This window comes from Tympanuchus pallidicinctus, unplaced genomic scaffold, assembly GCF_026119805.1.
Source record: "Tympanuchus pallidicinctus isolate F22 unplaced genomic scaffold, pur_lepc_1.0 scaffold22, whole genome shotgun sequence".
Lineage (NCBI taxonomy): Eukaryota > Metazoa > Chordata > Aves > Galliformes > Phasianidae > Tympanuchus > Tympanuchus pallidicinctus.
In genome coordinates this window covers 21751547-21776228 of record NW_026294739.1, presented here as the reverse complement: position 1 = coordinate 21776228, position 24682 = coordinate 21751547, and the positions used below count along the sequence as shown (strand labels likewise).

At 44.6% G+C, this 24682-nt stretch overlaps 1 protein-coding gene across 1 annotated transcript in view; it reads left to right on the top strand.

Moving 5' to 3' along the window:
• RSRC1 (arginine and serine rich coiled-coil 1) overlaps positions 1-16745 on the top strand; it is a 111269-nt gene extending 94524 nt beyond the window's left edge. Inside the window, exons 8-11 of the mRNA XM_052686116.1 lie at positions 1272-1340; positions 14142-14248; positions 15132-15278; positions 15851-16745. Coding sequence (XP_052542076.1) covers positions 1272-1340; positions 14142-14248; positions 15132-15278; positions 15851-15943 — 416 coding nt within the window. The 3' untranslated portion in view covers positions 15944-16745. The remainder of the gene's footprint in view (positions 1-1271; positions 1341-14141; positions 14249-15131; positions 15279-15850) is intronic.
• Positions 16746-24682: the final 7937 nt, after the last annotated feature.

Sequence of the window (24682 nt, the reverse complement as noted above, 5' to 3'; positions counted from 1 at the left end):
AAAAGTCTTTCGAGTTGCTAGCAGTTTGTTTTTATTACCTGATTTAATAGATCCTCGTAACGATTTTCAGAGGCAGACAAGTTTTAATGTCTCATGGCTTTACAGTGCAGTCTGACTACGTGCAAAGGCACGTGGATGGGGGCAGTGTCCGTGTGGAACCACACTGCTGTGACACTGCTGTAGGCCGTGCTGCAGGGAGCTGCTGCCTGGGGGGGACGTTGGGGCTGCATGGCCTCAACCAGTGCTGCTGAGCTCAGCTCTGCATCCTGATGTTCTGGGTGACGCAGCGGCGGGGCCGAGTGCTTGCTGACCTGAGCAAGCAATTGCTGCTTGTGCTGCAGCACGCGGTGGGTTTGGTTTGGTGCGTGCAGAGGCCTGCTCTGAGCCCGGAATTCTGCTTCCTCCTTGTCTCTTTTTTATTGTGACACGTTGATACTTTTTAAAACTTAATATTTCATCGCATGTAATGCTATTAGAGACTTCTTCTCACTTAGTTCACTCATCAGGCAGTGAGATGGCAATAAAAGAGAATGGCTCCTTTGAGACATTAATGCTTTGGAATAAATGATGTGCTAGAACAGAAATTTAATTAATTTACAGAGTATATTGATAGTCCCTTGTTACTGTGCTGTATATTTTTAATCTTCTTTAACATCTGTAGTAGAGCGTTTGAAAACCCCTGCAGTTGAGCAACTAGTAGATAATTAAGTAATAAGCGAAGAGGTTTCTGGAGAGAAAGAGACTCTTTTTAAAGAATGCTGTCAGAGCACGAATAAAGTACTGTGCTGCAGGGAGGGTGGTGCTCGGCATCACTTAGTGCCAAGTCAGAGCTATTGGGCTCCGACTGTAAACGCTCTCTGCAACTCTGCGTCCCTGAAAATCCTGCCTTGTTTCTGCCTTCTCCTCAATAGAGGCCCCATGGATCGCTCACCGTGGCAGCAAATCCTCCTCAAAAACATCCTCCTCAAAACACACTGTGTGGGCACAGCCAGGGTCAGGAGCAGCACTTCAGTGCCCTGCTGTGAGAAATGAGTGCACAGATTGGTGCTGTAGTGACAAAGCAGAAGTTGCCCTCCGTGCTGCTGCTGTAACTGTAGGGATAAGTTGTAAGAAAGTACCCTAAGAACCAAATTCCGTTCTTTCACACGCATTGACTTCATGGTGGGACCTGCAGAAACAAATCCGAAATTGGATTTGTCTCCTTATGAAATATTTGGTGACATGCATTAACTAATTACTGATATATTTTTTTGCTGTTTTTTCTTTTTTAGCTAAAGCAGATGAAGCCTTAAAGGCTAAAGAGAGATGTGAAGAAGAAGCGAAGAAAAGGAAGGAAGAAGGTAATGCATTGTTTTCTTCAGTAAGAAACTAAAGCATCGTCTGTCAAAACCATCATTTTTAAGAGGGAGGTTCCAGACAGGTTCTGTATTTCAAAACTCAGATGTGGTCTCTGTTACAAATTCATGCAGTTAACTCCCTTTGTCTGTTACTTTTGGTAAATAGTTGAATGATTTGTGTTGTGTTATCAGGTCGTCCCACAGGCACCAGCACAGCACACACTGCATGCTTAGGAAACAGCCCAGGCTGGTGCTCCTGGCTGGGGATGGCACAGCTGCCATTGCCCTTCCAGCTCTGTGCTGATCCAGTGACGTGTCAGTGCCTTTCTGAGGTGACAGCTGGTGCTGAGCGATGTGCTGAGCACCTATGGGACCCAAACTTTGGTCAATTCAGCACCATTGTGCTCAAAGTTCCTGGTAACGGCAGGCATATTTTGGTGCTGCAGGTCCTGCACAGGTTTAGGTAAAATGCTCAGGTCTAACAGAGTATCTGGTACCTGGAGCCCCTGCTACACATGGCAAAAGTAAACATAGAGGGTAATTACCTTTGAGAAATGGGAACTAATCAATGGCATTTTTTTCTGTGTTTGAAAGAGGTTGGAGGTGTTCGCATTTAATAAACTTTTAGTTTAATGATGTTTAAGAAATGGTGAAATGGATGCTCAGCTTTTTTTCCCCCACTTCAAAGGGCGTTGAGCAATCATTACATCTGAAGGAAGTATTTTCTTTTATGTTAATTTTGTAATTATGTTATGTGGGGTGCACTCTAAAACTTATTACAACAGGTACGGCGGTGCTCCCGGATCCACGCGTGCCCCCACGGCAGCTCTGCATTCCCACCCCACAGCAGTGCTTTCTGAGGGCTGCTGCTCATTAAGGCTAACAGGATGATGTAGGATAACGGGTTTGTGGACAGCTCAGCTTCAAAGCAGGTTTATTGCTGCTGCTGTCCCACTCCGCAGGTGGCCCCTGCCTTTGAAGTCTGTGGTTTCACTTGTGCTACACCAGGAGCACGCAGAGCTCCCAGTACAGCTGCAGCAGGCACTTGTTTATGAAGGAGCTCTTTTGGTCTGTAGGACGTGGACAAATCCAGGAAAGACAATCCTAAGCTGACAGTGGCAGTGCTTCAGCTCTGGGCTGCCCCGTGCAGCTGAGCACTTGGTGTCTTCTCCTCCTTGGAGCATACCTACTATGGCAAGCAACCTGCTTGCAAGGTGAAGTGACATTCCTCTGATTGGTCCTGTGGAGACTGTCAGCAGAGTGGTTGTGTGTAACTGAGTGAGATTTGGTTGTGATTTAGAAATCTGTGATGACTTTCCATAGGGAGCAAACACCAGACTGACTTTAAACAGATTGCCTTGCACTCGAAAGGCATCGCAGCATGCATGCTATTAATTTATATAAAAATACTAAATACGTTATACACATACTATTTATGTATATATACACATACACACACATAGATGCACAAATAAAACCCTGTAAAACTTGGTAGGAGTTATCCAGCCCAGCTCTGCTCTGTTCTGTAAGTCATGCAGCCTCTATCTGTTGCCTTTTGGTGGCTTTCAAGGAGGATCAGGTGGAGCAAGATGACATGAATACGTGTTGCTAACCAGTTACTGACGTAGGAATTCAGCTGAATGAATGAACTTGTGTTCCTGTGCTCTTGTGAGAAAAGTCTGTCTTGTGCTGGCTCCAGGTGGTTCAAAGTTCAAGTGATCTCTTTTTCTTACGTGCTTGCAAGATGGTCTTTGGAATATTTCTAATTGCCATCTGATCATTTAAAGGGACTGTGGATGAGAAGAACTCTTTTCTGCTGCGGTGCTCGGAAACGATGGAGGAGAAATTCCTGCAGGTTTTTTTGCAGTTCCTAACTTCTCCCTAAGTTATTCCCTGGAGATACAGAGAGCTGCACAGCAGTGCTCCTTCCTGGGGTCCCAGCGGCCCAGTGCAGCTCTGAGTCTGTACCCAAAATCTTTCTGGAACTGAGAAAAGCTGCCTGGTAGAATGTGATGTTTTACCTTAAAATACCTCACACCGGCTCTTCTGTCCTTGTGAAGGAAGCCATAACATCTGTGCAGCTCTCAGCTCTCGGGGTTCCAAGAGCAGTGCAGAAAATTTCAACCCTGTAGAACAGTGCCTCTCCACGAGGAATGGTTAAAAATTTTCTGCATGATTGTAAATATCCGTGCCTACAGAGTGATAGTGTTGAGTTTACATGGAAAAGGTACTCTTTGGATTTGTGGCTGTAGTTAATTTCATTCACAATCAAAATATTCTAACGACTTGGTTTGGTTTGGGAATGTGAGATGCCGGAAGGTGAAGCTGAGTTAGATTTGAGTTCTCACGCACGCTGTTGGTCAGAGAGAACACGAGTCGGGGGGAGGCACCACGTCCATCATCAGTCCTCATCTGTGCTCCTCACCCAGCTACTGCTCCCCAGAGCAGGAGGGTTTATGCCCACACAGAGGCAGGCTGGGGGCTGCCTCCCAGCTGCAGGCCGAGGTGCCGAGGTCTCCTCTGGTGCACATTTGTAGCCCCTGTGTTGGAAAAGGCGTGTGTGGTTTTCCATTGTGAGGGACTCGTTTGCTGGCAATTGTTTTACCTGCAGTAGTTAGGAAGGCTGAGTAAGGGAAAGCAAAAGGGAAAATGGTCAGTTAGGGGGAAAGGAACAGTGGTAAGTTAGAGTGAAAGCAGGAGGAAAATTTATTAATACGCAACAGAAGAACTGTCCTGTGGTGCCTTTGAAAAAGTCGTGAGGCTGCTGTGTTGTTGTGACATGAATAGAGATGCGTCCTGAAGAGAAGCTCATTGAACAAAGTCTATCAATTTGTCTGCAAGGCTGGCTACTAATTAAGAACAAAATGTTTTCTTTTCAGTGGAAAATGAGTAGGTTATGAAATTGTTTAACAAGTGTGTTGGCATACCAAGCCCGTGGAAGCGTCCCATGCCACATGATCCCAACACAGCGTGGGGAGCACCAGTTCTGCGTGGCTCCATTTCTGTGCTGGGTGTGCTTTGCAGGCAGTAGGTTTCATTCTGTTTTGTTTTCTGCTTTGCAGAGAACAATTTTCTGTATTTTCAGTAAATTCATTCCTATTGAGGAAATGGAAAAGAAGTGAAAAATCCTGTGTGTCTGATCATGGAGTTCACGCGGTGGTTTTGTTTCGGGCTCGATTGATCCCAGTGATTCTCTGCCTGAGAATCCTCCCTTTTACAGGTGTATCATCATCCCCGGCCCTGTGGGTGGAAATCCTATTGATGGAGTGGTGCAGATCCTGCACGGATGGGTCGCTTACAGCCGCCCTGCAGTGGGGAGCTGCTGCCTGCTGGCCCTTTCTGTCTGCTCAAGCTAGAGTTGCCTCAAATATCCCCAGATTCATCAACAAAGTGTTGTTTTGTATGAAACCAAAATGACCATCTCCTGGTTTAGCACCCCAGAACTCTCCGTTCTATCCCTTAACATGTCGCTCTGCAGCGCAGACACGTGGGGCTGCCAGCGCACCTGCAGCAGCCGCCAGCTCTGCTCTGGAGCCACGGGAAGCATGGCCACGTGCAGACCAGCAGCTGTTCCTCTGCTCATCACACCGCCTCTGCATCCCCACCCCATCACGAGGGTGTCCCAACATCACTTTTATTATAATTTTATTGCCAAATCAGGTGTGAGATTAGATGTTGGATGTTACATGTAATCTGCTCAGAAATCAAATTATGTGACCTCCAAGCCCACCGCCGCACCCTCCCGCTGCTTTGCTGCTCAATATGCAGCGTTCTGCTGTCATGAATACAAATAGAGGACAAATTAGAATCTACAGACAGCTGACCCGAGCTCCAGATTAGAGGCTGGGGGCTTGTGCTGCTTTCAGTGCTTTAATTACCATAGTCCCTATAGCCAGTTGAAGGACACGCGCAAAAATCATTTTTGTGACAAAAAAGCAAAGAAAGAAAGGGAAAGGCTCCCTCCTTCTCATTTGAATTTTTCAGTTTGATTGCATTTGCACTTCCATTGGAGCTATGCTAATTCGCTGCATGAAATTAGGTCTATTAATAAAGAATGCACTACTTTTGCAAGAGTATTTTCAACGGAGGGCTTTTTCTTTTTCTGCTTTGTTTTTGCTTCCTTCCTTCTGTTTGGGGCTGTCTGAACACAGCACCAGGGCCTTGAGGGCTTTTCCTGCCCAGCCCATTCAGGGAACGGAGATGTGCGATGAGAGCAATGCTGTGGGAGGGGGACACAGCCCTGGAGCAGTTCATCCCAGCACGTGGCACCACGTCCCCACGCGGCTTCGGGATCATCTGTGTGAGAGCATCGTGCAGAACAGCATTTAGAAGATGATGCCCATGTGAAACACAGGTTCCATAGAGCACGTCCTGCAATTGCAAGGAGGAGGAGGCCCTGCGAGGCGCTGAGAACAAGCCCAGGTTGTATACATGCAGCTGAGTGAGGTTTGCTCCTTTGGAATCAATCCATCAATCGGTGTGGCTGTGCTGCCTGCTCTGGGGCTGGTGCTATCCCCACGCCTTCAATCCCCAATTTGCATTTTGTGTTTCTCATGCGTGCTGGCCCAGTGTTGAATTGATTAGTTATGCCTAGCTGGTAAGCAGGGAAACATTTTTATATACTCTGGGGAAATAAATTTGGCAGAAAATCAGCATGAGTAGATTTAATTATCACTCGGAGACCTTTCCCTTTTCTGGCTTAGTGATCCTGAAACTCTGTGTTTCACTGAAATCTGTGTGGACGCTAAGCTTCGCTTCCCAATTTGTTCCTCCGCGCAATGATAAGCCAAGCAATTACTGGTTTATTGATTTTTCATCATGGCAAATTTAAAGTTGATTTTTTCCTGAAAAGGCAGGGGTGATTAAGTGTTTCCCCTCGGTTTAGTACAAGAGAGCTATGTGGCAGAATCTAATATCCTGAGGTCAACCTCCGCAGGCAGATAATACGGTGTCTCGGCCACGTGTTAAGGAGAGGAATCGGGGCTACAAATGTGATAGGATATATGTGGAGACAGTTTAATTTGCTCCATTTATATGAACAAGTCATGTGGCACATGCTTGGAAAACATCATTTTGAATGGGCTTGGAAATGAAGCCCACGTGGGTGGAAGAACAGGGAATGCAAACACGAGAGGCATTAGAGCACTCTGTGCTTGGAGGGAATTGTCTTAAAACCCAAATGAAGCAACTCTTCTGTGCTTAATTCACGGGTGTTACTGAAATGTTGGTGCAGCTGTAGTGTCACCTGTATTGCAGGTTGAACCTGGTGTGTGAAAAAGAAAGGTAAATTCTTTGAGTCTGAGAACGATGGGGTTTGTGTCTGAGCATTGCACGGCAGTCCTGGTGTTGGGTGGCTGCTTTGGAACATGTGGACTGACAGCTTTTACATCAAAATGGAAAGTGATGCTTCCCACAACAGTAGTTTTGCTCTTTTCTAAGTGGACTTTTACAGCTCACCCCTTTCCCAGCTGCCTTTGGGATTTATCTCTTGGATGAGGTGTCCCTCATCTTTAACCTGTTGATGTGAGTTCTGGCAGAGCCAGCGTGCCACACGGTTGGGTTTCCCCATGACAGGGCCACGCATGGAGCATCCTGCTTCACTCTGCACTCTCTTGGTGACAGCCAAAAGCTGCACCTCAGTGCTGGTGGTATTACAGACGGCATCTGAATCTGCTACAAATGATTTGATTGCATGAGGTCAGGCCGTCGGGCTGTAATAAGTTAAAGTGCTTTACTCACTGATAAAGAAATATATTAAGATGCCCTTAAGTTCATTAGTTATTGCCTTAGGTCGCAGTTGATGTCCAGTAAATTTTACTGAAGTTCATTGCTATGGCAGTGGACTTAACTCAGGCTGGCTCTGTGTCACTCAGTGTCGAGGCTAAGAAAGAAGCCCCCTCCTGCCTCCAGCTGTTTGCCCCGGTTTGCGCAGGCCGTGGCACACTGGGACTGTGGAAGTGCTGAGCTTCCTTGTGTGGCACAGCTGTAGAATAGTGCAGGATGTGATCCAGGAAAGCCAACGACTGAAAAAAATTCAGTGCAGCACATTAGGAAGAACATCCAGAAGTGAACAAAGTGTATGCAGGGTAACGTTGCTGCGTGGACGCGGGCCTCAGCATCAGCCATCTCACAGCAGGGCTGTGCTCTTAGGAACAACTTGCACTCTGCAGGTGTGCAGTTCTGTGGAAAGCTTTGTTTAGAAGCTTTGTTTTTTTACCCTTAACTAAATGTATTTAAATTAGTAGGAATTGCTCTGACCAGCAGTAAGGCATAACTTGCAGATAGTTCCCCTGTTTTCAGAAGTGTATTAGTGATGATTCCGGAAATGGCAAAGAGCATAGCACGTAAGCGTAATTTTTTACCATAAGTCACAGAATCCTCATAGAACCACAGCACAGTTGGGTCAGCAGAGCACACGCAGCCCCCAGCATCAGCCGTGCTTGTGCCTACCTGGAGTGAACTCACTGCTGCTCTTCTGCAGCATTATGGACGTACATATTTCACCTGGAAGGTGCAGTGTTTCGTTTTAATCCTTTAGTTTGCACATGAATAGTCCAAGATTTGGCTTTATTGCACGCATTAGCTGGAAAGCTGTGGAGCAGAGCATTGCACAAAGGCTGTGCGTGATGGCTGCAGAGAAATTGCAGTGCACCTTTATTTGAAGGAAAATGGATTAAAACCAACAACTTCCCTTATATCATCTGTGGAAGTGTCTTGTTTTTCGTCTCTGTTAAAACGCAAAGCAGCATTTGTCTGTTTTCATATGCATTTATGGAGGGAAGAAATTAGGTGGATTTTCTTCAGGCTTGAAGCCCATTAACATGTGGGATCCATTAAGGGTTAGGATATCGGCGAGATGTGCCTAAATATTACAATCACTTTGCAGCTGGTATCTGAGGCATTTCAGTAAGCACAGCAGGTATAATTAGCGTTTTATTTATGCCTCTGTGAAGATGAAGAGCTCCATGGGTAGATGATGATGATTCAAAGCTGAAACCCCAACTGACAAAGTTGTTTCCTTTTCCTCCTGTTCCCCCAAAGAAAAATGCTCTGCTCCGTATTACGGGTGTATCATCAGCATCGTGTTAAAAACAGTTATTTCAGATCCCTTCAGAGGTAGATTTTTAGATGAAGAATTGGCACCAGTTTCTGTTGCATGGCTGCTCTGGAAGGGGTGCTGGGGCTGGGGTTGGGCCTGTAAAAACCAGCACAGATTCGGCTTTTAGCTACTTCCATTCTGCAAGTGGGAACACAGATGAAGTTGTGCTCTGTCTCATGGGGTGATTTATTAATTCTTTTATAAATTAAAGGTCTGGAAATTGTCTTCAAAGTTTAAGACAGACAAAAAATAAAAATTGCTTCTGTATTTCATTAACGTTGCGTATTTTACCGTCGTCTTTATGGCATTTATTTGTGCTAAAGGATAAGTCTGAGACAAGCATCAGTTAAGGTAATGGGATTGTAAAGCAATCACATAATTAGTTATCTGACTTCAATCATTTACAACAAATTTATAGCTACCTATTGAAAAGCTGCTTCTGGAAGGGAAGATAAACAAGGGCAGGAGACGGAGTGCAGGGCAATGGGCTTCTCCATTCCTGTTCACTTATTTTCTCCATTTAAAAGAAGACAAAAGAAAACCAAAAGCCACACAAACACAGCTCCCTTCTCCAAAAAACACAGCACAGAAACCCACAGAATTCTCCTGAAAGAAATATAAAGCGTGATTATCCCTTAAATATTTCACTTAAATTCTGAGGCTTGGTCTTTAAATTTCCATTAATTTTCACTGTTTGCTCTGTTGAGGTTTTCATTTGTCAAAATTGTTAGCTCATGGGTATTAGTTACGCAAATATTGATGTGTAGCTTTGGCCTGTTCGCTATCAATTGAAATCAGGAAATCAATAGACTTAATAGCTCCTCATTACCCAGTTGATGCATTTGCAGAGCTGAGCTGAGCACTGTCAGTGAGCGATCAATTCGGTCACCAGCTCTTACGTGGTCACCACTGGGATGGGCTCCATGCTGCTGGCTGTGTGCTGGGCACAGTCCTTCCCAACCCCCCGTGGCGCAGCCCAGAGCTGGGGCAGTGGAGCAGCACGGCGGGGAACACAGGGGGCTGCACAACCTGTGTCCCCTGAAGGTCGCTCCTCAGGTGGCTGTGGCACTTAGCGTGGTTTCATTGTAGGTACGAGCCCTTGCCAGGTGGAAAATGATGCAACAGTGTGCTAGTTTGTCCAGTTGTGAGTTGTCAAGTTTTAAAGTGAATCTAAGTGAAAGGTAGGCAGCCTTGCAAAGGTGGGCTGGATTTTGGGAGAGAGGCATGCCTTTGCATTCATGCATGTTTGTAATGTGCAGGACTTGTTGTGAAGGCAGGATGTGTGATGCCTTGCTGATGCAGTGCGATTCTATGATGAGCACACAGCAGCTCCTTCCGATGCGCTCTGTGTCCATACTGTGTATGGATGGGGTCTGAGCAGATCCTGCATAAGTTCCATGCTGCCCTGGATCTTCAAAGAGCCTCTGGGTAATGGAAACCTACTGGCATGGTAAGGGATGGATGCTTCCCTAGTGTGGTTGGCACTAGATCCAGGATGGCTGAGCTATCCGGTGATGCAGCTAAAAGGACCTTTTAGACTCGAACTGCAGTCACACAGAAAGATCCACGTTTGGTCCAAGTCCACGTGCACATCATTGCACTGCATCTAAAAGTGCCAAAGTTCCAAGCACCGAGCAGCAAAGTTTGCTGGTGAATAATTTTTAGTCTGGTGTTATTGCGACAAAGTTGTGTCATTCACTTTAAGTATTTTTCTTTCCTGGAAATCAGTTATTAAAATCAAAGAAAAAAATCCAGACACTCGGTAAACATGCAAGATGAGTGAAATACAGGCTAACTTAATGATATTTAAGATGATATACATAATTATAACAGAAAGGTCAGGGTAGGTGGCAGTTTTCCCAAGTATATGGAGTGTCAGAAAAATCCCCAAAGCGAATGTTTTAATTGAGTTATGTTTTCTTTCCTTCGTGCTGAAGCATTAAGGCATTACCCCATTCCTGAGCTGCGCTCCTATAATTTCACGTGGCAAAATTCCCAGCTCTGCATTTTGACAGTGAAACCACATCATGTGTAGGCTCCTTCCAGGAATGAAATACAACTTTGTGTTTGTCTCCAAATCATCACTTTCTTTTTCATTTTAAACCAAAATATATTTAATGTACAGGAAAATAAATTTTACAAGGGCGAAGATGAAGCGAACGCCATTTCTGAAGTGTGAGTGATCTGTGAAAAGCAGTGAGCCAAACAGCTGCGACAGAAAGAAGGGAGAAGTGGATGGAGGAGAGCCAGTGAGACACAGGCAGACTGCGTGGGCTGGGGTGGCCCCGTGGGAGCAGCAGTGGAGGCTGTGGGTCCCTGGCTCCCCCGTTGGCACACCCTGCCTCCAGGGCTCGTACTGAGGGAGCAGGGGTTGGCAGAAGGGGTCGAGCAGTGTTGTTGCCCACTGAGGTTTGGTGTTTGTGGGCAGAGTGCAGCTTACAGCAGGCAGTGCCAACAGAAGCAGAACACTGGGCAGGAGCCTTTTAGCCTTCGTTGGCACCAAGGCCTCTTGCCAGCAGGAGAGGGCCCTGCGGGGCTCCGTGCTGGAAAGTAGGGAAGGTGACCTCCCTATATCCGTTCCCCAGAGGGGTTGTGTATTAGAGCTGTTTTCTCCAATAGCAGTTGGAAGAAAGTAGGTTTTTCCATTTCTGCAGAAATTGAGGGGAAAATGTGGGGTTAAACATTGTGACCTTTAGGTGAATTATTGCAAGTTTTCTGTAGGATCTCTGCTTCACTCAGTGTTGCTTCATCTCGGACAGCCTTTCCTTAGCAGGAGCCAGTAACTCACTTCTTGTTACTCAGTGTGCAGATCTGTACTGCTGCTATCCAGGCGTCATCTTAGAGTGTTGTCAGGAACTTCTGCCCAGGCTGCTTTAGGGCTCACCAGGCTCTGAAGGGCCGCATGAGTTGGTGCCTTTGTGACAGTGGTGTGCAGTGGGTGCCCGTTGGCCTTGGTGGGATGTGAAGAAGGGAGCAAGGACAGAGGTACAGCGGGCATCAGGTGGGGAGAGCTGGAAAGCAGAGCACGCTCCTCAGCGCGATGGATTTTATCCGATGCTTTCTGTACCCCAGCACAGCTCCATCTTTCATTTAGCCACTTACTTTGTATTCGGTGTTTGAGGGTAACCAGGGTGGTTCTCACTCCCGTGCACTTCCCCTGACGTGTTGCTGAGGATCAATAGGTGCACTGGGATACGAGCGTGGCAGTCACTGCAGCAGCCGGCAGCACTGCGCAGCGCTGGGAGCTGCTCCAGCACAGAGCTCAGAGCACAGCTTGTGCTGCCACTGCTGGTGGTACCTTGTGCTGGGCAGGGCCCGGCTCTGCTCCCTTGGTGCCTGCAGTGGGGAGCGGTGGGTGTGGAAATAGTTTTATTTGTCTGAAAGCCTTCGAGAGACTCGGAGAAGTTCAATATAGACAAATTGTTACATATTAAGCGTATGCGTAATATATCCACTCGTTAGTTTGTACATACAATACAGGGGTTATTTGGGATGCAGATACATAAAAGATAGAAGAACCCAGTAATTGCCTTTAAGATCAGAGCACAAAGCATTACCTTGGATTTTACAAGGCCAGCGAGCAACAAAAGAGCAGTAATTTATGAGCTCAGCGTAAAAGAATAGCATAATTGCATTAAAAATTAATGCTAATGAACACTAAAATGGGGAAGGTGGTTATGATGAAAGTTTGTATTCATCTTCCCTGGTTTGAATGATGGCTAGTGGCTTGATTAATGGCTTAATTTCTATCAATTAGCAGGGAAAAATCTCCTACGAGACAAGGGTAAATTGCGCATCGAATTACATATCTTGCTTTTGTGCTGAGAAAAGAGAGCAGCGTGCCTCCGACGTGGGCTGCAGTGACAAATGCAGCGTGCCCTGCTCTGGCTGTGGGGGCTCGGGTGGGGGCACTGGCTGCACTGCCTGCCCCACTGCCTGCCCCCCTGCCCCTGCACGAGCCCACCTCAGCTCTGCCCTGGGTGCTTTTGGATGCCTGAGGAGGCTGCAGAGTTCAAGTGGGCTTGGGAAATGGGGAGGGAGGTGAATGTGCATGCAGAGCGTAGAGCAGAAATCCAGGTGTTCCCAGGTCATGTATTTCTGGATTCCTCGTTGTTGTCTGTTAGATTTTACCCCTGGTACTTCTGTTACCAAAGAGAGATGCTGCTGTGCAACCTTGTTTACTATGAAAGGTAGATTATGCAGTCATAATATGTTAAAGCAGTGCAATGTAAGCACTCATACTTACAGTTGGATGTGAAGAACACAAATTAGCATTAAAACCTCTCCCTGGCCACAGCAGCTCAGTGTGGAGCCTTGCCTGGGGATGCTGCCACTTTGGGTGGAGCCCTGGGTAAAGCCAGGGGATGGGGATCTTTCTCTGCAGTGGTGGTGTTGGCTCTGCTGTCTGTTGGGGTCTTGTACCTGTCAACTCGTGAGAAAAAGAACAAAATAAATTGCAACCCTTCTGGAATGGCCTATCTGTAAGAGGCGGCCCCAACGATCCCGACGCAGTAGTTAGCTTGTTTTGCTCACGGTAGCACAGTAGAAGGACTTGCTGGGCAATGAGGTAGTATTGATTTCTTTTTTGTCTGTAGCCTCTCAGCTTTCTGACTCCATTATTCTTGATTTTACTATGAAATACATATCCTTTCTACTGACATCTGACAAACAACACATGGAAGTCATTTTATCTACCAATAATGTGTTTGTCAAAAAATATCACGCACTAATGGGTTATGCTTCCTCCAGTCCATTTTCCCAAGTTAATGTCACTGATGTAATTCTCAACATTTAGTGATTTTTGCCCTTAATAATTTGTCATCCCCACCGGTCTGAGTAAGACCCGGACAGAAGGCAGTGACAGGCAGAGAGCAGCTGGTCCCAAATCCATTCTCCTGTCTGCATTGCTGACCCCCACTTCCAACGCTGTGACTACCAAGTGCCCCCGAGCTGGAGCACCCTGGTGAAGGAGGATTTCCTCTCTCTGGCAAGGCATTGGCCTGTTTGTTTTTACACTTCCTATGGGACCGTCAGAAATCTTTTTTTAAAACAGAATTCCTCAGCAGCAGGCCAGCAGGGCTCTGAAACACGGGCCGAAATAAAAGCGTGCAGTGAAAAAAAGGAATGAAGATTCAGTTGTCACTACAGTCAGACACAGAGGTAGAGATGAGATTAACTGAGCTGCGAATCTGAAGAAGCAGAAACTGAAGGTAAAGTGAATACTCTTTTTGGTCAGGTGTATTGTAATGAGCAGGCAGCACAGAGGTGCAAACCTAGCTTGCAATGAGAACACAGGGCAAGGCTCGTTGCTGTGGACATCCACAACTGAAGCCAAACTCCCCTCGATACCAGCAGAAGCAGTTGTGCTCCTTCATGCAGATTGGGCTCCCCTGACGTATTGGCTCTGGCCACAAATCCTCACCTGCAGGAAGTTCTCATGCCATAAATCTAGTGACTGTATTGCAAGGACTTCTCTCAAAATTCTTACATTAACATCTTGAATGTTGGCATGCATTTCAGCAGTGCCAACTCACTGTTAGCTGTACTAAAGAAGAAAGGTTTTGTGTCTTCTTTGTAAAATAATCTTGTAGGCTGCATTGCAAGCAGTGTATGCTGTGGTAAAATACAGTGAGTGCATTGCTTTGGCACAGCATTTATTGCAGGCTTACAGTAATGTATACTGACACTACACCTTCTTTTTGTAGACCAAGCCACCCTGGTAGAGCAAGTGAAACGAGTGAAAGAAATTGAAGCTATTGAAAGTGACTCCTTTGTTCCACAGACATTCAGATCAAGTAAAGAAGTCAAAAAGGTAAGTTTGCAAAGTCCTTTCTTGGTGCATAATCCCTTCCAAGTCAGGTGGGAGCTACGCTGTGAATACGATTGATGAAGGAGCGTCAGAGCTGACCTTCCTTAATGCCACCACCGGAATCAGCTTTTGGACAAGGACTCTCCTGTGTTGCTGTGTGGGTGAAGGAAGGATACCTTTAAGCATGCAACAGTGTCCATGAAATGCAGCTGCTTTGATAGTGTGACTGTGCTGCACAACTGCGATTTTAAAGTCTTTTAAAACTGTATGCAGTCATGAAGATGTTTTTAAAGAAAAGCAGAAGAATTAAAATGCAAAAGTAAGCAGGCATTTACGTTGTAGTTAAAGGTAGGGATCAGTATATTTTATTCTCCTTAGCTGGAATCAGAGTTCGAGCCCGTGTTTACTCACTGAAACAAAATGGCATTGTTTTCAGACAGCTTTTGAAAACCTAATGTGAGACGTCCACATTTCAGGACTTTATCTGCATTTGGCTGCCAGCTCTTCTGCAAACTCAGGCCCTGCTTTGGAAGCACGCAAACAAAGGGTTGCTTCAGTTCTCCCCCCTGACAACAAAGCGTTTTGAATCACCGCTGTGCGTTTCCCTGAGAACATGCATTTTCTTTTCAGAAATATCCGAGAAGTTCACACCGCTTCTTCAGAAAGCGATCCCACCACCAGCGCCCTCCCACTGCCCTTGGCAGTACCTCCTTCCTCTCTGTGTGTCTGTGAGCCCGTGCCCAACCCGTGCATGCTGAGAAGCATTCGCAGGAGGATCTTTCTGTGGGCATGTGCTGCAGTTCAAAGAAGGCTGAATGCTCGGCTAAGATGCTGTCGTGTGCGGGAGTCCGAGGATGAAATGCTCACTGTGTTTCTTTCTTTTTAGTCAGTAGAGCCTCCCGAACTAAAGTACGAGCCTGTAACTATAGGAGCAGGATCTGTCGAAGCATCTGCCCCCGAAAAAGAAACAGTGCCTGCCAGTATTCCTACTGCCATCAAATACCAGGATGATAATTCTTTAGCACACCCAAATGTAAGTGTGGTGATATGTTTCTTTCAGAACAACACGGCCCCTTGAATGTGGCCAGGTCCACGAGCTCTAACTGCAGCCGTGCCATGCTGCTCATCAATTAGTCTGTGGTCTGAAGAGTATTTACCAGTGGGCCACTCACTGGCTCAGAACAGATTACTTTCCTTGCGTAATCCAACGGAGAAGAATTACAAACAAGGAGCTTCCTTTGGCTAAAAGACAAATGGATACAAGTGAAACACTTTTGTTTTGTATTTTCACTTGCATTTTAGCTGCTGTTTTGTTGGTTTTTTTTTAAGAATTAGGAAGTTAAAAATGATTTGCCAGAATTAAACTAATGCAAATTGCAAATAATGGATATGGCTACCAACAGATTCACTGTTTTAGGGGGAGATTGAACTTAGACCATGTTGACTTTCAAAAACACTGACGTCTCAACCTTGACTTCTGTATTTATGTCAGTATTTTGACCCCTATATGTAGCTGGGCTTCTTAGCACTGACGTTTCATGTATGTATTTCAACACGTTGTAACAAATTGTGCCTACTTTTGTTCTTCTCCCCTTCATCTCTCAGCTGTTCATTGAGAAGGCAGAAGCAGAAGAGAAGTGGTTCCAGAGGCTGATTGCTCTGCGGCAGGAAAGGCTGATGGGCAGTCCGGTGGCCTGAGCAAACCGCTGCAGCCATCCAGTATGAGTTCTGTGAGCACTGTGAAATCCCACCACCAGATTGTTCTGTTTTTGTCTTTGGAGAGGGTTTTAATAGTCAGCAGGAGTTGTACAGAGAATAAATATTTCATCTGAATACACATAACGTTCCATCCTGTGCTTTTTCCCTAGCTCATTGCTGCGTTACTTGGGTTGCTGAGAAGGGAAGGCTATGATAGCCGTGTAATTTGCTTTTTTTTAATACTGGATTCCCCTTGGGTGCAGACTTGACAGCCCAAGGAGACGTAATTTTATACTTCCCAATCCCCCCAAAATATATAACCATGTAGCAGTTTAAAGATAAATGAAAAAAAATAAGACTGTCAAAGAAAGTTCAGATTTACCAATGCTCAGACAGTTGCAGTACAAATGATACCACCCTGGGCCATTAGATCTTTTGCAGCTGAAGAGGATTCAGGGCAAATTATATTGCTGTTATCTCTTCTTCCTTCCACTCAGCCGTACGGGAGCAGCGTTTGAATCCTGAACATCTGTGGGCAGGCTCATTGCCGAGGGGCCTCCTGAATTGATGCTCTCGCCCGCCTGCCTCTCACCTCCTGCCTCGCTTCTGGTGGTCTTGAGTGGAAAGAAATGCTGTTCCAAATTTTCCTGAGTGTCTACCCACTGCTGTCAGCATCTTGGAGTTTATTTAAGGAAAAACAATGTTATTCTTTTAAATAAACGTGTTACATTTTCAGCAGTTCTCAATAGCTGTATTTCCTACGCAATTTTAAGTGTATTAAAATGATTGATATGCAGTAAAAGACAGTTTTCTCTGCATTCTTCATGGGCAATAATATACAGATTGTGTCTATTGATGCAGACCTTTGTGGAAAAGAATAATGGCATGCAGAGAGGCTGTTCTCAGTGTCTGAAGTTTCTGTTTGTCCAAGCGTGTCTTTAAAATAATGACAGATTAGTCAAACTGGACCGTACCAAATAAATACAGTTACCAAAACAATCTGTCCACCATCTACCTGAATCCGAGAGAGAAATAACGTAGGAACGTATTTATTTTGGGCTGTCTAGCAGATCTGTGAAAAAACCATTATATTGGTAGGAGACTGAAATAAGCCTGCAAGTTCTGGACATAAATATCTCAGGGGAAATTGCCTACATCAGCTCTCCTTTGTGAATGAAGAAATTAATAAGGTTTGTGTTTGTTTGGGTTTTTTTAAGTTTACTATTCCTAAGTGGAGGGAGGAAGATTCTGGAAATGTACTTCGATCATCTTATTTTTGTTGAGATCATTGATGTAATGAGAAAATGTATTAAATTTGCACTTAACACATTTTCAATTTGTCATTATGAATGGTGTGGGTTTTGCTTGATCCCACATTCAAAGGGCGATCTGCCTGCAAGAAAAATTGGGAAGAAAAAAGATTCCCTTCTTCCATGTCAGCATTTTCAAATAGCAAATGTTTGTTATTGTCCTTTATTCTAATCACCTGTTGTGTGTCTTTTATAGTAAATAAAAATAGTTTGATCTCCATAGAAGGTGCAGGATTGAATTCCTCTTTACCACAGATTATTTCCAGTAATTCTGGTATTTTTATTTGATGCAAAATTGTTCTTATTTCATTTGCATCCCCTGTAGGTTATTAAGAAAATCATACACAGCAGTCTAAGTGAGCAAGGCTTAGTGGGAGTAATGAGGTTTAGCTTCTAATCAGTCAATAACTATGTTTGTCCAGCAGGTCCATACTGAAGGAGAATTGTGAGCAAGATCTGGAAGGAAAAAGTGTTTAGATCCTCTGAGATGAGAAGAAAGTTGAAGATAAAGTCCTGTACTGAGGTATGCCAAACATAACTTGGATGCTGAACGATGTCAAGATGATTTCTATCACCTTCTGCCCCCTTCCCAACTCCTCTCTTGAACGTTCGTTATGCATACTTGACGTTTATGGAGTTGTTGGTGCTGGGAGAAGGGCTTGGCAGGACTGGGTTGTAAACTAGATGTGGTCTGTTACAAATTAGCCAGTGTCCTCCTTGTTAGGAACCTGCAAATTCATACAACACAGATGTTTAAAGCTGTCTAAACCCAGTCTGTGATGCTCAAGTGTGTGATTAATGAAGGTAAGATTTCACTTGGAGTTATTACCAATCTTAGCAATGCCAGGTGTGGTATCTTGCAAGTGAGTTCGAATCATGCCATGGATTCCCTTGCCGCATACAGCGAGGCTGGATGTTCCAACAGTGACCCCTGTGATGTCAGTGCCCTCCTGCAGGGTTTGTTTGCAGTGAGTGTCGGTGCTTTCCAAAGCTGAGTCCTACCAAAGAGGTGCTGGATCAGCACTCTGCCCTCAGAACCTGCTGTTGCTGATTTTACAGCTTAAACTTTCAGCAAAAATAGGAGCTGTTCCACAGAGTTTGCTCCTGCAAAGTAAAGGTTGTATAAGGCCAGTCTGTAGGGTTATAAGTGTAACTGTTTACTACAGCACTCCTGATTCGAGTTGTGTAAACTCTCTGTTTCCTTATTTTGCTTTTACTTGAATAGCATCCTGTGATAAATTATTCATTTTCCTGCCAAAGCTAGACAGATATTTGAGCATCAGAAGTATGGAAGGGGGCAGCAACATTACAGACAAACTCGATTCTATAGCCAGTGTTGCAGGACTAAACATAATTTTGGAAAACCTACTGCTTAAAATTACTTTGGCTCTGGACGTATTTTCAAAGGGTTGTGTCCAAATACATGTGCACTCCATAAGCTCCACATGTGGGGCATTTTTGCTTGAGGAAAACATAAATGTATTACCTAATGGGATAACCAGATACAGTTTTTATTAAGTGTGTCATAATACAGACATGAAACTCATCTTAATGTGCACAGATTAATCACCATGGTCCTGGAAAAATGCAGTGCTGTCTTTCAACCCACGTGTTTCTTGAGCCAGAGAAAAAAATCATACCTTCCTACAATAATCCTGCTTTCTTAGCATCTTTGCTTCTGAGGTTTTCCAGTGTAAACCATTACAATTTATGACTCTTACCTATTAAGACTGTATTTCTTCTTGCTGTATTTTCCACTTTATTCCATCCTCCTGGTGAACGTGAATGGATTCCTGATTAGAAAGGGAAAGAAGCGGTTGTTTGTTCACCACCCAACTGGATGTTGGGTGCATTGTGTCCTTAGAGACATCAGTGTAAGGTTTTGTCATTCAGGACCTGTGGCAGCGTGTCTCAGGGACAGTTGGTTGCAACACAAAGTACCAAACTACCTTAAATCTGACTTAGACAAATCATGTGTAGGAGTGAAAAGATAATGCTGTAACTTGATCTATTCTGACTTCTGGTAGTCAGCAAAGACCTCTACCCCTAGAAATTACATTAGCAAACTCATTTCACTTAGCCTGCCAAACAGCCACCATCCATTAAAATCAAGCCAGGCTGATTCTGATTTGATAACTTTCAGGTAAAATGTTCACTAGCCCTTGAGTCATCCGGCATGTCCACAACTATTTTTTTTTTTTTTAATTATAATAATTGCTTGAAAATCAGCTGCGTTTACTTTTAAATTGTGGTTACAATACTTTAGACAGATTTCTGTAGCTCTGACAACACGGCTGGCCAGGAGATCAAATTTTGCTACTTCTGCTTAAACCTCTCAGATATGAACAGGACTGAGTGGTCCTGAAGGCCATTTTTGCATCAGTAACCCAAAACCAACCTTCCCGATGATCACAGTTTTCCATTTGTCATGTTAGCAGAAGGAAGTTATTTTTAGCAGAGATCCTTGAACTCTAGAAACCTGTTTTAGAAGAGATCAGCTCGAACCCATGACTTAATCCACCTATGCCACAAGGCTGCAGTGACTTCAAATTGTAGCAGTAATAATAAGCGATGCTATAAGTAACAGTGCTCCAGGATTTAAGCTATTCACCATTTCACATGATTTGCTTTTTCTGTTCCTGATTGTTCCCTGCCCTCTTTGTCTTACTCCTTTGCTGAGACCTAGGGGAAAAAAATAGAGGTGGCTGGGCCAGATTGTATGACACCAGGGAGCAAGACTTAGGCTCTGAGTCACTCTGGAATTGCCGCTCCAGGACAAGATGTACCGTGATACTTCACTCCTTCTGACGGAAACAGGAGTTGAAGCTCAGCCCAAAAAGGGGGAGAAGGAGTTCAGCTCCCCACAGTAGCACAGAGCTGCATTTCACTGCTAGCTGGGCTCCCTCCCAGCATGGTGCGTGCACTTTGCAAGCTGAAAGTTATTTTTCTAGTGCGATTTAAACCCAGGTAAAAATGAACATCACTACTTGGCTATTGGTTTTGCTTCTTTAGAAAGGCAGTATGGATCAGGACTGCATGGCATAGTCTCGCATTGTGACGTGAGGAGCATGTCAGCCCTTGGGCACGTTTTGGGGTGCAGTATTCTGAAAACGCTGCAGCTTGAAGGTGCTTTCTCGTGGTTTTGAGCTGCTGCTGTGAGAGCCTCGTTCCCACTAGATGTCTCTGCAGCCCCGAGCAGCTGCCATACGACCCACGGTGGCCATATAAATAAGATGCATGGGCCACATAAACAAGAGTACGCAAACTATCTTTGCCTTTTTGTCTCCTACCTGCAGCTGCAGTTAGGGTAACCAGACAGAGCAGTTTGCCTCATCGCTTGCTGGTGCCTTAGAATCTAAATCTTGTCACACAAGAAATACCCATCAAACAGGTAAAATCCTCCGTATTTTGTGTATTCCCTGGATCACCATGCAGGAAGAAGCAGCGTGTTCACCCCATCCCTTGCCAGCACAAAGCACTGACCTGGGCCGGGCAGCCAGCACTGCTGGAGGCACAGCATGGCTGTCCCCATCCTCTGGGCTGCCACTGCTCACATCTGCTGCCTGCAGCGCTGCGTCCCCCATCGCAGAGCTGAAGGGAAGACATAAACAAATGTCATAGTTGTTATTAGTGGAAACTGAACGCAGCCAACATTTGTAAAAATGTCAGATGTGGTTTTGGATACCTTCTTGGTGAATTTCAGAGTGTTTTTCTGTAGGCTATGGGCGTATTATTTCAGTATTCATACCAGTTACAGAGCTGGGTGACTATGTGAATTGATGACACATTTAAATAAAATATTAATGTAAATGTTATTACATGTCTACCGCTAGTTGCTTGTAGTAGAATGATGCTTTTATCTGACACTTACCAACAATTTATAACAAACTGCCTTTGCAAAATGCTCTGCATCAGGCTGACGTTAGGGATGGAATGCAATCAGTTTTTAACAACGCTATCAAAAGGCTTCCACTAAAAATACACTCCAGCCTCTGGAAATGGCAGTGCATCTTTAAGGCCACCCGTAAAAGGGCTCAACAGTAAAAATGTAAGAAGTCAGGATTCCTCATTTATGCCAATACATTTTAAATTTAAATAGTAACTGCTGATCCTTACAAAACGGACGGGGGTTGAGCTCTGATTGTCTGAGCCCTCTCAAATTACCTTCAACCTTGCTTCTGACATTGCTGGGCAGCGCAGGGCAGGCTGCAGCACAGAACAGATCCGAGCCCCAAGTGATCTGCTGCCAGGCTTTTTCCAAAACAGTTCAGAAAAAGGACCTATTTTTAATATACTCTGCCGGTTCTCAATAGCTAGAAAAGCAGAACTAACACTTTCTGGAAGTTAGGGGCTGCAGCAAATGTAATTAAGAAGTATTGTGCAATTAAAGCTTTCTTCAGAACCGATTAAAACCCTTCCTCGCTATTGAAATCGACAATTAGTACCCATGTTACTTGTGAAGGCAGTCATACGCTGTGATCATTTCTGAACTGGATTAACTCGATGTTGTGATAACGTGCATTTAATAGCCTTGTTTTCTACAGGAGTTATTTGAATATGGCTTTAATATTCCCTGCTCAAGGAGCAGGATTTGTTTTTAGTTTGCGAGACAAACAGCCTAAGGCAGGCAGGATCTTCTGAATTAGTTCAATTATGTGAACAAACATGGTACTGCCTGAGCTGTGGTCACTGATTTTGGATGGTGGAAAAATGGAGCTCCACGTGGTGCAGATGGGCTGAAGCTGGAAGGAAGAAGCTTGGTTTTCAGATTCCTGTGGAGATTGGCTCTAGCAGGCACGAGGTAACTGAAGTCACTCCTGATTTACAGCCCCTGGGGATGTGATGCTACACATTTGGCACTTCTCTTTGCTCGATCTTACAGCCTGGTGGCTGAATTCTTGGCTCAGTTTTGCCCCAAGAGTATCATAGAACCATAGAATCATAAAGGTTGGAAAAGCCCTTCAGGATCCCACGGAGACCAGGCAGGTATTTGGGGGGTGTTTGTTCATTAAGAAAAGAAAAAGGGAGGGGGGGGAGACAGTATATTTTACATGCCTCAGTTTTCACTCTGGTAAACAAAAAGAAGAACAGAAGAACAGGACACAAAATTAGGGCTAATGAAGACAAATGCAGTTTAACTGAATGAAAAATTGAACTCAGGAATTCATCGCTACAAGATGTAATTAAAGTCAAAAGCTCAGAAACTCAAATGGGCTCACTGCTTACATAGATGATGGAATAAATAACACCAAAATACTTCTGAAAAGAAACAAAAGCTTATCCTGCAGTCTGGCAATAACTCTGTATGGCAATGGTGAGCAATTGCAAAAGCAGGCTGTGCCCCACACAGCTGCTGTGCACTTTCTAGTGGTTTCTTATGAAACATCCAGACATGAGAACTTGTAAATAAGACACTGGACACCACAGAGACTTCAGGGTAACCCAATCTGGCAATTCCTGCAGTTCTTGCCCTGATGTTTTATAAACAGCTATCAAATAAGTCAAGGAAATCAAAGATTGATTTTGAAGAGGAAGCAGATCTCTCACGTTTCTCTGAATCTAACAGAATGAGTTTCACCACTTCCTTCAGCTGCCTTAAAGACACACAAAAATCCCATCCTTTAGCTGCCGAAGCCTGACAGGTACAGGAGGCCTCCACTCTACCTGACACAACACGAGGATCTCTCTTGCAGTCTAAATGATACTTGCTGCCCAGACAGCAGCGCACAAGCATTACTTATTAGCTCATGCATTATTGATAGTCCTCTAATTTGTGTGCGATGGGAGGAAGTTGGTCTGCAGTAAGTTATAAATGGAAGGCCATCAACAACTTGCAGGAGTCAGTGATGGTCCTATACATAGCACAGCCCCACACTCACTCAGTTGGTGCCACAAAATGCGTGCCTTACCCAGCAGCAGTTCAGGAACAGAGCAAGCAATGGGTTTCCACAACAGGCTGTGTAAAGCACTCCGTCTTTATCCCCTTTCAAACAACGATAGCTCTAAAGGGTATTTCCTAGTTAAGTACAGAACACAAGGAGAGTCAGGCTGTGTACATAAATGTTTTCTATCACAATAAGTGTCTCAAATCCAGCCAGCAACCCTGCCCTGTGGTGTGCAGTCCTCATGTGGTTCTGGTTCACATTCTCACAAACCAGGTGCTGGTTGGCACTTTGCTTATTTAGACATGCATGCAGTAATGCAGTTTTCATCTCCAAGTGCTGAGCATACCCAGTGGTCAGACATATCCTTGTACAAAAACAGGAGCTGATGACTATGTGGATAGAGTGTCAAATATTTCTGATTTCCCACTAATTGCACACATATCTTACATAACTCTGCAATTCCAAATACGTTGATCACAATCAGGATCTTTTTTTCAGCCTCACTGTAATCGATTTTACTCTAGGTGGAAGAGAAAGCAGAAGCCAAAGTGAAACAGCTGCAGAAGGAGCCACGCAGCACGAGCAGCTAAGACAAACAGAAGTGTTAGTGGGAAATGTTTGGGGCAGGAACCTAAACAAATACCTATGGAACTGAGAGCGAACAGAGAATTACAAATACCAACTCAACGTCACGATGGCAAAATGACCTTTTGTTCTAGATGAATATGTTCAACAAAGCTCTGAAGTTTGAATCAGATTTAAATAGTCATATCACCGAAATGAATAAGAATTAAGAAGGTAAATTAATTCCTGAGGGAAATCACTGTAGATCTCATTAGCTCAGGAACAAGATACCTTAAAACTTTTAATTAAAGATAATATTTACAGCAAATGAATAAGAGTTGGCAGGTTTCAGCAGAAACCATAATCTCATTTATGCAAAGTTTTCTTATATTAAGGCAGACATCATTAATCTCATTGGAGATGCCCTCCAGACTGACAGTGCTGTAGCACTGAGGTGATTTCTTACAGAAGTCTTTTTATCTACACAAAAGAAATCTAACTCAAGCAGACAAACCGTAAGAAGGCCTGAGCAATTAGAGGTATCACTCTGTGCAAATAGAGTACTGACTTTATCGTGTTAGTGAGCCTCTCATAATGAGCTCGCTTCTAACAGGGCCCGTCTTCCTACCAGCAGCCAAAAAATTAACAGTAACTGGAACTCATTTTGCTTAGTTATCTGCACGGTAATCCGTCTCTGGGGCTGCTCTGACTCTGAGAACAAAATCTTGTCTCCTGGAGCCTGACTCCATAGAAAGTTAAGTGACAAACCGCAGATGATAGGATGTGCTCTCAGCAGCTGTTGGAAGGCTCCATATTGCCTCTTTGTCACTGTACAGAAGTGATGGGTTTGTTATTACAAGGCAGAATTCATACAAAGGCTATACTGCATACACTGAGCGTGCAGCCTGGGTTGTACCGTGCTCAGAAACAGCAATAAATGCTGGCAAAAATATATATGTTTGGTTAGGTTTTGTTGGCAA